At 38.3% G+C, this 17,803-nt stretch overlaps 2 protein-coding genes across 6 annotated transcripts; one reads left to right on the forward strand and one right to left on the reverse strand.

Annotated features, from left to right (window-relative positions):
* The first annotated feature begins 6,384 nt into the window (after positions 1–6,384).
* On the forward strand, positions 6,385–9,261 carry LOC119597389 (GDNF-inducible zinc finger protein 1-like). The gene is made up of 2 exons (XM_037946950.1): positions 6,385–7,170; positions 7,488–9,261. The coding sequence occupies exons 1-2, from the start codon at positions 6,420–6,422 to the stop codon at positions 9,071–9,073; spliced, it is 2,337 nt and encodes a 778-aa protein (XP_037802878.1). The 5' UTR covers positions 6,385–6,419; the 3' UTR covers positions 9,074–9,261.
* Positions 9,262–9,677: 416 nt separating this feature from the next.
* LOC119597390 (zinc finger SWIM domain-containing protein 7-like) lies at positions 9,678–15,578 on the reverse strand. 5 transcript variants are annotated; one of them, XM_037946951.1, is made up of 3 exons: positions 15,466–15,578; positions 11,921–12,090; positions 9,678–11,614 (listed from the first exon to the last, which is right to left on the reverse strand). In XM_037946951.1, exons 2-3 carry the CDS (start codon positions 12,083–12,085, stop codon positions 11,363–11,365), a joined length of 417 nt encoding a protein of 138 aa, XP_037802879.1. In that variant the 5' UTR covers positions 12,086–12,090; positions 15,466–15,578; the 3' UTR covers positions 9,678–11,362. The 5 variants fall into 5 exon arrangements, with proteins under 5 accessions (XP_037802879.1, XP_037802881.1, XP_037802882.1 ...); XM_037946953.1 differs by lacking the exon at positions 15,466–15,578 and adding an exon at positions 14,944–15,029; XM_037946954.1 differs by lacking the exon at positions 15,466–15,578 and adding an exon at positions 14,758–14,917.
* Between the last annotated feature and the right edge of the window lie 2,225 nt (positions 15,579–17,803).

Raw genomic sequence — 17,803 nt, forward strand, 5'->3', positions numbered from 1 at the left:
ACTTAACCCTTTCCCGACGGGTAGTATTCATAGTGGCCTGGGCCTCGCTGCCGGGGGCTTATATCGTCGCCCTAGCATGCGCGACCACTCATGCCAAATACCAGCATCCCATGCCGTTTCTTCGTAATACTACAAGCATATGTTGTATTTTCAGTTTTCATTATTTTCTAAAGTCTCTACTTGCCATATTTCCTGATAAATTGAGACTGAAGGACATTTTTGTTGTTATATAGACTCCATAGTTGATCATTATTCGGTTTATAGTCTTAATAAAATAAGCATTGTGTGACATCATGGAGTTGAAATTGTCGGTTTGTTGTATTTTTTTTAATAGTAAAAATGAGAAAGCATTAAAAATTACTTAATCACACTTTCAGTGGCGGAAAAATAATATTTTGCCGTGATTGTAACAAAAAAAATCATGGCATGTCCATACATACACCATGGCATGTACGTACATGCCCCCGGCAGATAGGCCCACCATGCCATGGCATGTACGTACATGCCACCCATCCGCAAAGGGTTAATTTATGCATTATATGTAAACAAATAAAATTGGGACCTTTTTGTTATCATGATTATGATTATTGCATTGCTAGTTTGTGGACTCTCTTGGTAATTCTTCATCAAATATGTAATTAGTGTGAACTATCCTGCCAGAATATGTATAGAAATTTTTAACCCATTTGATCCCGGTGCATTGCTACCCGTACGTGGCCCAAAATCTGGGCATTAGGCTAGTGGTGACTCTCCTGGGTGTGTGGCTTGCAGGCCAGGCACAAACAAACACTCATGTGTAGTGTTAAGACTCCTTGCTTCCCCTTTGCAATATTATTATCTCTTTTTCACCATGAGCATTCTTTGCTTGTTTGCCATTTTCCAATATCTATATTTGTCAATGATATGCTGTATCAAGAGGGTAATAGACTGTTTTCCAATAAGCAGGAATAGGATCCTGAGCATGGAAGTAGTTTTTCCCCTGAAGCCAGCACTCTTCCAGTCATGACTCATAGATGGTACATTTCACACTCCTCTACCAATGGAAATAATGGAAGAGCTCGTTCCTAAATGCCCACTGAGTCTAATCATTCCTATTAACCCATCCTTCAGCCAAAATTATCATGACAGCATATTCCTGTCACCTTGGCCCTTAGCCAAATTTTTTCATGAGGTCACCTAGCTCTTAGCCAATTATTTTCATGACATGCTAATGTCACCCAAATCCCAAGGGTTTGTTAGTGGCCTTTCCCTTAGCACAGGAGATACATAGATTGCTGCTGTAATATACATAATATACATATGCTCAACTATATCAATAACATTTTTCTTTTTTGTCTATGAACAAGTTTAAAAGTGAAATTTTACCAAAATGACATTCCTATATCATTTTATATAGCATCATGCTATACGTTTGTTAGTAACTGACCAGAAAAATGAGTGCCTGGTAGGTAAAGATTTTGGATACATCAGAAAATAAATGTAGCATCTACTGTATAGAATATATTGTATTACAGTTTGATGATTTCTGGTTTTCACAACATATCTATTATTTAAAATGTTTTTATCCAAATTTATATCTGATTTCAAAGAAGTAATATATGACGGATAAAAAAAAAATGTAGATATATATATACCTGCTGATGAGAAGGATGAACACAGCGAAAATAATCTTCCGCAGTCTCTTGTTAGTGTACAACAGTGTCCTCAGTTGCTGAAGAAAGACATTAGCTTGTTCTTGTCTTTTGGGAATCTTTCTGATTATTTGGGCATGTTTTTTAATGAATATAGATTAAAATTTTTCTCATACCTTCCCCCCTCATTCCATGCCTGTTGTAGTCATGAAGGAGCTTAGGTGACAGAGACTGAGGCCCAGTGTTGGGGATCTCCCCTGCCTTGGACCTCAGCCTTCTGTTCATCAACCAGTCATGCAAGGTCTTTCTTCTCCCCCCTTTCCTTTTCCTTCTCTTCTCCAACCCCTTCCACTGTCAGCAATCTAAGATGCAAGAGCTGTTTTGAAAGTATAAAAGGCTGGCTCTGGGTCTGTCCGGAATGGCCTCAGGGAGTGATGGTTACAATATTCCCTTGATGAGTTGTCTAGCCCTTACCCTAATGGGTACCCTGAGGGCTAAACTATTTCTCTTCCCCACATACTCCAGGCTCACCATGGCCAATAATAATTTAATTTAGGGGCATTAAGGCTTACCCCTTTATCAACCAGTCTCACAGACATTAACGATTCCAGTTCCTCGACCCTTGGCTTTCCTTTGATCATGACTCTGAGCACTGCTACCACTTCCCTCTCCATGATACTGGCTGTCAATTCAATCATTCCAGGTCCCTACTCAGGTCATTACCCAAGATTCAGTAAACATTCTTTCCTCTTTGTATGTGTACGTATATATATATGTATATATGTGTACACACACACACACACACACACACACACACACACACACACACACACACACACACACACACACACACACACACACACACACACACACACACACACACACACACATACATATACACACGCACATATATATTTATATTTATACACACACACACTTATATAATATCTTTATTTTTTATTTATTTTTTTTTTTTTATATATGTGGGTTGGGGTGTAGGGGTGCTGGTGCAAGTCCACCTTCTCCTTAGCTGTCTGTTCTATATCCTCCACTTCTACTTCTTTCATATCTACATTGTAACAGTTTGACATTCTCCTCCATAGTCTTCCTCTGTTTGCTTTCCCCACTGTTATCCTTTGCACTCTTCTTCCTGATCATATCCCTTCTTGTTAGACCCAGACTCCATCTCAGCATTTTCATCTGTGCCACCTCCAGTGCCACCTCCAGCTTTCTTTCCTGTGCTTTTGTCAAGGATGTTGCTTCCAGTCCATGCAGCTTTGCTGGTCTCACTATTACATTGTGAATCTTGCCTTTTACTTTTTCTGCTACCCGCCTGTCGCACACAATTCCAGTGACTTCATTTTACCCTTGCTTGATTGTTCCCTTTGCTGCATCTTCTCCCATGTTCAGGTACTCTGTCTTCTTCCTGCTAACCTTCAAGGCTACTGTCCATTCTCCTTGGCGATGTTCTGCCTCCTCCCTCTCATCTGTGCTTAGAGCTACACCATCTGCATACATTATGTCCTGTGGCACTTCTCTTCTCACATCTGTCAGGCAATCCATAACAATAGCAAACAGGAGTGGACTTAGTGCTGACTCCTGGTGTATTCCTACCTTAATTTCAAACTTTTCACTGGTTCCTGCTGTGCTCCTTACTTGTGTGTATGCTCCTCTGTACATTCTTGTATCAATTTCAGATACCTTTCTGTTACTCCTTTCAGTCTCAGGCATTTCCACACTTCCTCTCTAGGCACTCGGTCATAAGCTTCTCTAGATCTATAAACACTCATGCAATTCTTTCTGACCCTCTTGGTATTTTTCCATTAGGAGTTGAAGCTCATAAATGGCACCTGTTGTTCCTTTACCTGGCATAAATCCAAACTGTTCCTACATTCCTCAATCTTCTGTCTATGACTTTCCCATATCTTCGTTGTGTGTGACATGAGCTTTATTCCTCTATAGTTCACACAATCTTGTATGTCACCTTTATACATGTATATTGGTATTAGTATACTATCTTTCCACTTATCCGGCATAGTCTTTGTCTCAATAATGTTGTTGAACAACCTGTTAAAAGTTCTAATCCAGTATTCCCTAAGCAATTCCACACTTCCACTGGTATGTTGTCCGGTTCAACTGCTTTTCCATTTTTCATCTATCTTAGTGCTTTACTTCTTCTGAGCTGACAAGTGCTATCTTTACATTATCCATGTTGGGCATGATATTTCTTCTCTCTCTCTGATTTTCTATACTCATAAGTTCATTAAAGTATTTCCTCCACCCCCTGTCACTTATCTCTTCATCCTTATTTAATACCCTACCATCTGCATCCTTTATAGTTTTGGCCTGGTATACATCTTACTGTTTTATTAATACTTTCTGCACCTTTCTCTAGGCTATTGTACCGGTCTTTGTATGCACACTTTATTGCTATAGCTATTTTCTTCATCTGTTAATTAGCCCCTTTAAGTCTTTTCTGTAGTTCTTTGTCCTGTGTCTGTCGCTGATCCTTGCCTTCTTGCATTCTCGCTTTAACTTGATAGCTTCCTGAACTTCACTATTCCACCACCATGCTTCCTTTCCTTTTTTTTTTATTCCCTGATGATCCTCTTAATACTTGTGTGACCACTGTTCAAATTTTTGTGCTAATTGTGTTCCAGTCCTTGTCTCCCAGATATATTGTGTCTTTCACTTGTATAAATTCCCTCCTAGTTTCTGCTTCTTTCAGCTTCCACCACTTTGTTTTCCTTATCCCTTTTCCTCTCACCTTTCGGTCACTTTTCACTTTACATACCACTGGGCAGTGTTATTTTGCCACACTTTCCCTTGGCAGTGTTTTGCAGTCAACTTGGTGTCTTTGGCATTAGATATAGTCAATCTGGGTTCTGTTGTTTCCATTACTATATGTGATTATTTGTTGATCTTTCTTTGTGTAATAGGTGTATACTATTGCTAGTCTGAATGCTTGTGCCATCTCCACTATACATAAGCCCTCTTCATTTCTCATTCCATAGCCATGCTTTCCCATACAACCCTTTGCATTCTCATTTCCTATTTCTACGTCTCCATTGAGATCCCCACTTATCCAGATTCTCTCTGTTCCTGGTACTTCCTGTAGCATTTCACTCGGCTTGTCCCAAAATTAGTCCTTTTCATTGTCATCACATCCAGAATGGGGTGCATATGCACTAATAATGTTAACTGTCTCTATATCCATCTGTATTTTAACTAAGATCAATCTCTTAACTTTCTTTTCACTTTCATTACATCCTTCTTATTTGTAGGGTTGAGTATTACCCCTACACCATTAAGGTTTGTCTCTATACCACAGTAAAATAATTTATACCCATTCCCAATCTCTCTTGCCTTTGCCCCTTTCCATTTGATTTTTTCCTCTCCTTCGTTCAGCTAACTTCTTTACCCATAGCCACTCCTGATTTGGTACCTGTCTCAAATGAATATATGTATACATTACCTAGGGGCTTTTCCCCCAGGTAAGTAAGTGCTATATGACATCAGAAGTCATATGGTGCTATGGTAGAGTAACAAGAAGGGTTAGGAATGAGTATGATTAGGGTAAAGTTACAGGTTGAACAATACTAAAGGGTAGTATTGTAGTGAAAAGGTAGAGAGAGGGAGCTGATGGGGTATAATATAAGGTTGTTAGAAGGGAGTAGGGAGCATTATGATAAAGTATTGTGGTGAGAACATCAAAAAAATTTAACCCAGCTACCACGGGTTTATGTTCTGTCCCCTGTAGTTTTTTGTAAATTTTGTTACATACAGGTACCTCCACATGTGCTCAGCCAGGAAGGAGTCTATTAGCAGGCCCTAGTGACCAATCCTGATTTCCCCATTCCTTGAATTTTAATATAATTGATAACGATACTGTTATTATTGCTATTGATGTTATGATTATTAAATTGTTATTAAAATCTTGGTAACATTTAAGTCAAGGAATAATGCAAAGGATCCTTTCCAAAAGTCAAAGGAAAAGGTTAAACAGATGAGATAGGTGATAGGTGAGAAGAGACCAGCAAAATTAGTTGAGGTGAGGGCTGAGGACTAAGGTAGGGGTGGTCCCCTACTTTGGGCCTTAGTCCCCATCTCCTAAGCCCCCCACAACAACAACAATATATATATATATATATATATATATATATATATATATATATATATATATATATATATATATATATATATATATATATATATATATTTAATTCATTGCTTCCCTACATTTGTTGTCATGAACAGTGTTCAGATATGTATTTATGTAATGCAGTTGATCTTATTTATACTTTTGTGTTAATTCTCTTTTATTACCATATCATGATTTTAATGTGAATTTTCTTTCTTTTCAGGTGAGAATGTGAAGATTTTTTTTTTTTTTTATTCTTTTCATTTAGTTTTTTTTTTGTTGTTGTTGTACTTCCCCAAGTATTCCTTATATATAAAACAACTAAATATGGAAGAAGTAGATACTGCAGGAGGAGGAAACATGCCTCCTCTGATAATAAATTCAGGGTTGCAGAATTCTGGGGTTTCATCAATCAGGCCCATAGTCATTAAAAAGGAAAATGCAGTACCCAATTCCTCAAAAGTGGATGTGCAGCCTCTTGTAGTATGTGTGCCTCCTGGGGGAAACAGCCTTGCCCCAAACATGCGTCTTGTGCAGACTGCTGACGGCAAGAAACTGTTGCTAACGAATGTTGTCAAAACATCTAAACCTTCACCTACGTCTACTAATCAGGCAATGATGGTATCCCAAAACTTAGTAATGCTCTCATGCCCCCCAGTACAGTCACAAATAAATCCTGTAGTTTCTACAAATACCCCCCAGACTTTCATAGTACAGCCCAACAAAACTACTACGGGTCAGCAGCACAAAAGAAACCCATTGCAAGTGCCCAACCAATGGTATTAAAGGTTTCTGGTATGACCCCACCTTTGATAGTAAAACCAAACTCCCAGGTAAATTCTCTAACAGTACCAAGTGTACCAGCAGCGCAGGTTGTAAATATCAAACAAGAGCCAGTGATGCCTCAGGTTGTTACAATGGTCAATAAGACAAGTACATCACTTGCAAAGAATCTGCTGTCTTCACCCATAACACCCACTCCCAGCCTGGCAAATCCAGTAGTAATATTAAGTAATGAGGGTAAGAAGTACAAAGTTGTTGGCAATCCTGTTCCAGTTAGATTACACCCAAAACTGCAAAAAATAGCACCAAAAGGACAGACTGCCATTCCACCTCTGAGAAAAGTACAGCAACAGCTATGTCAACCACAGCAACAGCAAGTTGTCCAACCTCCATCCCCTGCCAAGAAGGTACTCTCATCAAAACCACCTGCCTACTTGAACATCCGTGTCAAAGAAGAACCTAATGATGAGCCAATTGGGGAATTAGTGTATGTAGATGGTGTAAAGATCAAGGATGAGCCTTTAGACCCCCAGACAGAGCTAGAAGAGGCTTTGGAGATGGCATCACAGAAGCCATTTGTTGATGTCAGAATTAAAGAAGAACCAAGTGAGGAAAGTACGTACACAGTTGATTATAATATGCATGATCAAAAATTCATATTTATTAAGTCTTGAAATATTGACCTAATATAAAAATGAGAACAATGTTTTTTTAATGAAGAATATGGTTATTCCTTTTTTTCAGTAAATAACATGAAAGTAATATAGCATATCCCATCTTGCAAATGAAAATGTAATAACCCTGTTGATGACACAATTACTGTTAAAAAAAAAAAGTTTTCTTATCAAACAGTAAACTTTTATTGCTTTGTATGTTGCAGCACTCTGTCCCTTAAATCACTTGAATATTTCTAATTTGCCATTATATTGCAGATGAGCTGCTAGAAAAAGATGAACAACTAAGGAAAGTTCTAGAAGCCACATCAGCCACAAGCACAAACGATACACCAAACAAGCCACGTAGGTTTTATATTCGAACATCAGAAGGCAAGTTAATCTCCATCTCTCCAGAAGAAGCAGAAGCCCTTGGACTAAATCATGATGATAAAGCCGAGGAGAATCAGAAGAAGCTTGTCAAGGCCCTGGCTGGTGTTGGGGACTTCCCATTAAAGAAAGTCCTTGTTGACCAGAAGCGTCTTGAGAAGACTCAGTGCACAGTCTTGATCCCAGACAATGTAGATGTAAAGGATTTTGTGAGCCGAAACGTTCCTCCTGCTGCAGAAAAAGAAGCAACTCTTATGAAAACCCTGAAATGCTCCTCAGAAGCTCTTGAGGCTCAGTTCTCAACCTCTAAAATCTTTGTTCCCACAAAGACTAACACTACCATTATTGGTGAGTATATAGATAAGGATGTGCATTTCCTTAAAATTCATATTGAAACAGAGAGTGGAGAAAGAGATGTGTGTAACATTCTTAAAACAGCTTTAAATACTTATCAGTGCCCATTCTGTAAGAAAGATTTTAAAACAAAAGACCATATCATTTCACATATCAGAGTACATACTGGAGAAAGGCCTTACCCATGTGATATCTGTGGCAAAAGATATCGCCAGAGAATTGACATTATTCGGCACATGCGCATTCACACAGGGGAGAAACCATTCACTTGTGGACTATGTAATGTGTCTTTCAATCAGAAGTCTAACTTGAGATCTCATATGAGAATTCACACTGGTGAACGTCCAGTACAGTGTAAGATTTGTGGGAAAGGATTTTCTCGGAACACACATCTTAAGCAGCACATGAAATTGCATACAGGTGAAAAACCTTTTTCCTGTCAAATATGTTACCGCCCTTTCCGCTTCAAATCTGGCCTCCAGGCACATGAGCGAATACATTCAGGGCTCAAACCCTATGCATGTGGTGTATGTGGGAGGAGCTTCACCCAGGTTGTTGGTTTAATACGCCATGAGAGAACCCATGCTGGAGAAAAGCCGTTCCGTTGCCAGAGTTGTGGCAAGTCCTTCAATAATCGTGAAAGTTTACAGTTTCATGTTAAGAAGCACACAAGTGAACGTCCATATTCTTGTGACTTGTGCAAGAAAACATTCACAGACACATCAGCTCTTCGTTGCCATAGAAAAAAATACCATAGCAACATGCTGATATGTGTGATTTGTTTCCGTGAGGACTTTAAAACGCGTATTGAACTAAGGGAACATCTGCGTGCCCATGAGAGAGAAAACTGGGAAGAGAACGAGAGTGGGGATCTCGTACCTCGTATTCAAGAAGGATCCCCAACTTTTGTGAGTATAGACGATACCATGGAGAACCTGGAAGAGGGTGAAGAAGAAAACAGGGAAGGAGTTGACTTTGACTCTGAAAGAGCAGAGGAAATCCAAGTGGAAGTGGAACTAGATGTGGATGACCCAATTGAGAACGATGATGAGTACACCAATGACAGTGATTATGAGGACCAAGATTTCCAAGGTGATCCCCTTGTTGATCCTTTGATGTGATTCTCAGATTTTTGAAAATTGGGAAATGTGGCTGTAGAATCTCTTGGGGGCAGGGGTATGCTCTTCATTGTATTTTGTTATGTTTTTTGTTTTGTTTTGTTTTTATCAGTTAAAATATTTTGCAAAGTATCATGGTAATCATTCCCAGGTGGATGTATTTTATTTGATTAATGTTACATTAATATTTCCTTTTATTGATATATATATATATATATATATATATATATATATATATATATATATATATATATATATATATATATATATTTTTTTTTTTTTTTTTTTTTTTTTTTTTTTTTTTTTTTTTTTTTTTTCCCCTAAATAATTACTTTTGTACATAGTAAACCATTCAAGTGCTTGTTTAGTTTACATTAGAATTATATGACAGTTACCCATTTTTATGCAATTGAACAAATGGCTGTTTTATACACATTTATGGAAGCTCACATTGAAAGGAAGCTGGGGTGTATTTCATTAATTTGATAATGATTATAGTTCTGTGATTTTTTTTATGATTAATTGCAGCAAGTACTTGAATTTTTCAATGCAAAAGTGACATATTTTGAAATTATATAGAAACTGGTGTAATTCCATTTCCTATGCCTTTTTTTTCTTTTTCTTTTTCTTTTTCTTTTCTTATGGTGCTTTTCAAAATGTACTTTCAAATTCATACAGGAAATGTTACCCTTCCAGGAAAAGGAGATTGACCATTTGACTTATACCATACTTCAGATTATATTCTCATCTCACACTAGTTTACCTGCAGAGTGTATATATTATTACCTTTTTAAAAATGTTTTTTTCTGAAACTTTTAACATAAAGATAAGCAAATGCAAGTTTATACCTGTCTATCAGGAATTTGTTTTAAAATTATTGGATAATGTTTGAAAAGTTAAAGGAACAATTTTTTATCAGATATTAGATTGTTTATAATGAGAGGGGGATATCCTCCAGATTTTGTTTAAGAAATGTTAGATTTAATTTGTAACATATGGTTGGTGTCTGTAGTCTTAAGTTACGTAGTCATATTTTAATACCCAATGTTAGTACTACAGATAAGGGATATCCTTCCTTGAAACAAAGGTAAAATTGGACCCTTCTTGCTGTTAGCTCTCCTGGTCAAATATATAATGACACAACTTGATATATTAAAATGACATTGTAATAGCCCTGATTTAGCCATAATCTCAATCAACATAATGCATGCATGTAGAAAACCACAAACATATCTGTTAACATGATCCCACCTGTTTTGGTATCTCGGAAGTCAGTCACTACAGTGATACCAAGCATATGTTTGGTGTTTAAACATTTTAGCAAGACAATCTGTAGTAGTCTTCTTTTTCTTAATGCATCTGATCATTTATATTACCAGTAGAGTTGATCAAAATGCAATTTACTCAGGCTTATGAATTTACTTATTTATTTCCTTGTATACATTTTCCTTGCATTTTTCACTTTTTTAAATTCTGGATACTGGATTTTAGATGTTTGTGGTAAAGCTGCCTACTTCACTTAATTTATCAGTATTCCAACCATGCTTGCATTATGAAACTGAGTTTGTAGGGATAATAGCACTGTGTAATGAGTGTATGATGAATGGAGAGATGATGAATATGGATTTTTCTCTTAATTATTGAAGGTCTTCCAGAAATCACAGGAAAAAAAATAGATTGTTACATTACCATTTTCTAAATGTCTATGATAAATATGTAATATTTAATATTACATAGAGTATATTTTTCAAAGATGTTTTATTAATGAATTTTGTACATGTTCACAACACTCAAGAGTTTACACTCATAATGTGTGTAATGTAATATAGGTGCCTTATATGTATCCAGGTGTCCTTCCATAGTGCCTTGCATTTTAGACCTTTGAAGTAAATCATTGATGATATAGAAAGCTTTTATTAACCTGTATATTTACAATTATCCATTTCTTGTGTACACACATTTTTACACATTGATCTCAGTAATAAAATTTTGTGCAATCATATTCCACAATTGTCTTTGGATTGTAATGCACAATTTGACCACTATTTTAAACTGAAAAGAAAGTATAAAACTGAAAAATTTCAAAGAAGTTTCTGCTTGAACACTTTATCCAAATTGATCTAATTGATATTAACATGGCTGTTCATTTCACTAGGTCTCATCTCAATGGATTCTGAATGTGAAGGGTTATCCTAGTTTTGTGAAGCCAACTCATTCCATTTTGTAGTTGAACACAATTGAATTAGTTATTTATATTTTTAAAAGAATTTTTTTTTTTTCTTCTTTTTTTACTTAATCCATCTGGAACAGAAGATCCATCATATACTCATCAGAGATGGTCCTTTTGTCTACTACTCCCATTGCTGTTGCTAAGAGTGCTGCAAGAACATGTTTACACATAACACTTTCTTTCTTCTTTAGCACAGAAAACTTGAATGCTGGACACTGACAGAAAATAGAGTCAGGCAAACATACATAGGGAGTGCCAGCACTTCCAGTGACCTGGTACACCCATCGGCCACTGTTGGAAGTGACTATCGTAACCTAAAAGAAGGGGAGCAAATTAAGACTAAATTACTGGAAAAAAACATTTTTTCTCTATATTGTTCCCTACAAATTTTTGTGCAACATAGGTGAACTGTTCACATTTCAAAAATGACATGATTATTATTAAAACTCGGCTGTATGTGAGTAACTTCCATACCACGCCCCATTCTGCTAGCTAGTAAAATTAAACAGATAACTATTATTAGAAAACAAAACTACCAATGAAAATTATAAAATTAAAAGATATGAGAATAATATTCAATTTCTGCATTACTAAGAATAATGAAAATCAACATAATTCACCTTTTTACAGTCAATCAAGTCTAATGCACTGACAAGTGTCTGCCCATGAAGCATATGCAAAGAACGAAGTAACTCTGATGACAGTTGGCCTGCAGATTCATATTCTGACTTTACAACACCAAGCAAGCCATGCATTATAGCTAAAGTGTCAGGAGTCTTAGGCATTCTGTCTGAAATAAATAGGAAATTAAAATATAATTTCACTCCTTTACATCTTGTTGGCTATATGCATACACATACTTGAAAGAGGAAAAGAAAGAATTATTACAAAATCTTTTAGATAAAATATAGAGTAACTAACAAGAGAGAGTGACAGAGATATATGTGTGTGTGTGTGTGTGTGTGTGTGTGTGTGTGTGTGTGTGTGTGTGTGTGTGTGTGTGTGTGTGTGTGTGTGCGTGTGCGTGTGCGTGTGCGTGTGCGTGTGCGCGTGCGCGCGCGTGTCGCGTGTCGCGTGTCGCGTCGCGTCGTCTGCGCTGCGCGTTGTCTGTCTGTCTGTCTGTCTGTCTGTCTGTCTGCCTGTATGTCTGTCTGCCTGTGTGTCTGTCTGCCTGTGTGTCTGTCTGCCTGTGTGTCTGTCTGCCTGTGTGTCTGTCTGCCTGTGTGTCTGTCTGTCCTGTGTGTCTGTCTGTCTGTGTCTGTCTGTCTGTGTGTCAGTCAGTTAGTCAGTCAGTGCGCTTATATGTGCGTGTGTGCATATCATACGCAATAGTACTAGCATTATAATTAATGCACTGTTATTGACATTATTAATAGCAAAATAAAATGCAACAGAATATTTCCAAAAATCATGGAAAAAAGTAAACTGGTGAGAAATGAAGCATTTCAAATCTGGTGGTAATGTGTAACATTATGCTGACATAGCAACAGGAATCTGGCTTTAAATAAGAAATGTGATGTATTCAAAACAAGTGACCAGATTATCCATTTCTAATCTGTTTTCTTTTTTATAATGAACTGAAATCAATTAGCAGAGGTAAAAAACAATGAGCTGGCCTCTTCTTATTTCAGTGTAATATTAACAGGAGCTCAAGCAAGTATTAGAGACAAAGCCTACAAAGTGGCCTGGACTCATTATATTAATTATTCACAAATAGGACATCCTCGAACAGTTCTGATGACACAACCTTGAATGCCATCAAGATGGGGGTATTTGTCACAAAAAGGACTACATCTATCTTTCAGCAATACTGTGGCCTTTGCACCTTTCCACAGTCCAGCAAAAGCGTACAAATCTCTATTCTATATATTAGGCAAGGTGAAGGCTTGACTGCTTTTATTTTACATTTCTGTTCTGGGCGAATACTGAGTTAGAATACTAGATACCCCTAGATCCAGTGTTTCATTCCTTATGTTTGCAGCTATTCCAACTCCATAAGTCTGCCAGTACCTTGATCCTCTCATCTTTTTTTGCAACTTTTTGTTGGATTGGCTCTGTTTATACATCAAAGCCAATAACATATAAGGGAGAATCTTCCAGTAATTGAAGTCACAGAAACAATTTTTTTTTATCTTTAATTGATATTCCTATATTTTAAGGTCATAAATATTACATGTAAACAGGCATATTGCTGACTATAGGTTTCTTTTTCATTTAAAGTAAATTGAGATGATATATATTAAGTACTATATATTACTCTAATGACAAAATGTCATATTACTGCATGCATTACTCTCCTCAAACTTTTTTCCATTTCTTTTGAGGCAACTGGCAGGTCATGCTGAAGACTAATTTCTTGCACATTAAATCTGCAATTATCTGATGGACCAAAGCCTCAACCATGACAGGTTTGCAATAGATTATTCATCTGGCTCTCCATGTTATGGGAATCTTGATCATTACATTTATTATACCTTATAGCTTCAATATCTAACGTCTTCATAGCTGAATAATACCTTATGTAACAAATGTTTACATTTTTAAAAGTAATTTTCAAATAAAGTGGTAACTCTTTATATATTATCAAGAAGGGACCCTACTCTGAAAAGTCCAACACTAATAACTAAAAATTAAATAACATCAAATCCAATTATATTTGGATGTTTCTGATCAAAACAATATTGAATTTAATAAAAATTCAAAACAACAAAATTTAGATTCAAGATCACCAAGGAAATTTTCTTTGACTTGGCAAAAAGGTATATCCACATTTGTCCCTTTAGACAAAAAAGAAAAAAATTCTCCTTTTCCCATAGGTCCACCACCCATTGGTTTTCTACCCCTTTGTTCTCTTTCCTGTTTTTGGCTTTTTGTTTTCCCTTTCTGTTTTCTGAATACTACTCATTTTTAGCTCCCTCCTCTTTCCCTTTTTTCTTTTTTTTTAACGGTAGGCTCATATTTGAGCCGCCGTGGTCACAGCATGATACTTAATTGTAGTTTTCATGTTGTGATGCTCTTGGAGTGAGTACGTAGTAGGGTCCCCAGTGCTTGGCCTTAATTCCCTTGCCTTCCCATGGATCCCTCTCTCCCCCTCTTGGTTCTTATCCTTTCAACTACCTTGCATCAGTAAATAAAATTCCCTCATGGATTTTGAAGAAAAGTGTAACTATGTTTTGTTAGTCTTTTTAATGCTCATTAAGAGAACAACCAAGATAATCAGAGAGATTACAACCTTTTTTCCAAGGGCTCGCACCCCCCTTGGAAAATACTGAAGCCTCCCTAGGGTGACAACTTCAAAACCACTGCTCTACTCTTTTGGCTCCCACTTCTATTATTTTGTGATGTAGCCGCTTATTTCAATAAGTGTCAACAACTTTTCCTCGCCTTACAATTTCTATTAACAGGAAAACAAACATTGTCATTCAAGACCTAATAAGCATTAAAGGCAACTTACTACCATTTTTGAATATATATATATGAGAGCGAGGTCAGTCCGCCGTTGCTATGACAATATGACGTTACTTCACTGAAGTTCTTTGACCCCCAATGCCCATAGAACCTATGCCAATGTTCTTCGGTACCGATATCCATGGTCTGTAGAAGTAATATATCAACTCTATAGATCTTGTCGATGTCATTGTACCTATATTCCCGGTTGGTTGTTTCGTAGGTATGTAAATAGTATCTGCACTAATTCATATAGATGGATATGCGTTGGTACGAATTTTTTACAGATGGATATGCGTTGGTACGTAGTTTTCGTAAGTATGAGCACTTGTGTGCATAAACAATTCAGCAAATTGCCATCCGTGTAGTAACTATAGTACTGTTGCATAATTCTCTCTCTCTCTCTCTCTCTCTCTCTCTCTCTCTCTCTCTCTCTCTCTCTCTCTCTCTCTCTCTCTCTCTCTCTCTCTCTCTCTCTCTCTCTCTCTCTCTCTCTCTCTCTCTCTCTCTCTCTCTCTCTCTCTCTCTCTCCCTCTCTCCCTCTCTCCCTCTCTCCCTGTGTGTGTGTGTGTGTGTGTGTGTGTGTGTGTGTGTGTGTGTGTGTGTGTGTGTGTGTGTGTGTGTGTGTGTGTGTGTGCGCGCGCGCGTGCGTGCGTGCGTGCGTGCGTGTGTGTGTGTGTGTGTGTAAGTGTGTGCGTGTATGTGTGTGTGTACTTACTGTAAGTCCGTGAGTATCTTTGAGTAGGTATAATCAAGGTGTATCGTATATAACTTAGGTATAATAACTTGCCGATCGGCCGCCAACTGTCGCAGGAGGGCCACTGGCATACGATAACAGTCGCTAAATTTATATCGAACGTAACTTAACCAAATGTTGATGTAAATAGCCCAATAAGATATTAGATTTAATGTGATTAATGTAACTATTATCATTATCACATGAATAATAAACAATAAACCAAAAGAAAATTATACAGTGTTCCCTTAAACAGGTCTATATATGCCAACACAGTGAAAGCCAACCTTCCGGACTATTAACGAATAATAAAAAGAGACAAATGTATAGTGAATATAGTGTACTTTTCCTCTGAATCCTGTCACTACAGCACGACAACAACACTAAATAACAGCCATGTTTACCCCATTTCTCGAATTCAGTAATTGTGATAAAATAATTAACACGGTAGTTATGTAATAATACTCTCTTTATTATGGAAATACAGTTAATGAAGAATACTGATAATCTTTTAAGTTGATTATTATATACACCCGGCACAAGTGCATTACATTTGTCGACGATTGTACCAGACTGACACTTGGTAGCACGCAAACCCTGTGCTATAGATTCAACACCAGCCTTTAACAATTCAGTAGTGATGCCGCTTTACTACTCTTCAGCTTGGAGATCGCCACCCAAACTTCAGTTAGAGAAGGTGGTTCCTCGCTGATGGGTTGGTCCTGCACAGGGATTGCAAAACCACTCCCGTCCAGGCTGTTTTGTGGATTAACCTGTTAACCCGTCCAAAGTACTTAGTCCAGTACACGAACTGAGACTAACCCGGCCATTCACTAGCGTGGAATGCAGTCGTCTGTGAAGAGGGCTCGGAGTTTAGTTTTTTTTTTCATGACTTGATTGGCAAGATGAAGATAATTTAATATAAGAAATAACCGACTTTTTCTTCAAGATTCTTGATAAACTGTCCCTTGTCCCTTCTCAACTGTGACCAAATCCTGCACACCAGGGGGTGATGCAAGTCCCGATCCTTTTTCAGGGGACAAGCACCTGTAGTTTCCAGTGCTTCCATCGAAATGAAATTCTGTCTTGCTCTCGAGCGGTCAGCGATGGACTCGCGAGTTGCGTCAAGTGTTCCGCCCTTGAAGGTATCCCACAGCGTTGCAGGGTCCGTCAGGTTGCCGAGCGCTGAAAACGACTAGATATCCTTAGCAAACCCTAGAGACACTCCCGATCCCTCAACCTGTCCACGTGAAACACACTTGGGAGATCATTAGCCCGATGGAGGGCTTTGAAGTGGACTCGGAGGGTAGCCACAACCATTCTATAGTCAGTATCACAGAACTCAACACTCCGGTAGACAACACAGTCCTGGAGGATCCTCCTACGAATGCTAACGATATGAGTGATATCATTGGCTACATTACCTGTATTGTCCAACGATGTAGGTTAGAGTCCCGGTACCAGGAGCCTGAAATCTTCAATTTCTGGGACTTGCAAATTCCCGTAAAAGGAGGATATTCTCGCTGTCGGCATCAGCTCCCAAGCTATGAGAACCAACAGATATCTCATTGCTTGCTTGAGATTTGCGAAGTTCTGGCTTCGCCCGGGCCTTTCACTTATGGCCCGGCTGATATCTCATAGCCAGCTTGATCACAACCGGATACTGTAATAAAGTCGCCTAGAACAAGGCGAATGTCTCGCCCAAGGTCTTATATAGACCTTGGTTTCGACGAGGACAGATGTCAGCCACCGATGTGAGGTTGACATAGAGCACCTATTTTACATCGAGTTTGAAAATATTGATAGGAGCATACATAACAATAAGAGACATGAAGACAAATCCAAGCTTCAGTCTCCGTGCCATTATACGCTCATCGACCATAGTAACCCCTACTATCAAGGGCTGAAGTCTGCTGGAGATGGCTATGGCTACCCTCTTGGGATGATGAGAATGGCTACAGCCTGACTAGTAATAGGTGTAGCCACCCACACTGATTGCCTTCAGCCACCTAAACTCACAGCCACTTTAGTTCCCTTGACAGCAGTGGCATCCAATCATCCTGTCGCAAAGAACAGATGTCCCAATCCCCCACCTGGATGGGGGGGCCGCCTGCAGTTAAATCTTGGGCGGTCACTCAGAGCAGACGCCACCTCTGCTACACCCGCAGATGTTGCACAGTATAGAGTGAGATGGCCACAGCCCACAGTCCACTTGTGGAGTTCCCGTGGGGGCTTTGCTCCACAAGCTGCACACCATGTGCAGACAGGACGCGTAACCCCTGCTCCCAGTCCGGTTTCCAGACGGGATCCACAGCCTCCC

The sequence above is a fragment of the Penaeus monodon genome, chromosome 39, assembly GCF_015228065.2.
Source record: "Penaeus monodon isolate SGIC_2016 chromosome 39, NSTDA_Pmon_1, whole genome shotgun sequence".
Lineage (NCBI taxonomy): Eukaryota > Metazoa > Arthropoda > Malacostraca > Decapoda > Penaeidae > Penaeus > Penaeus monodon.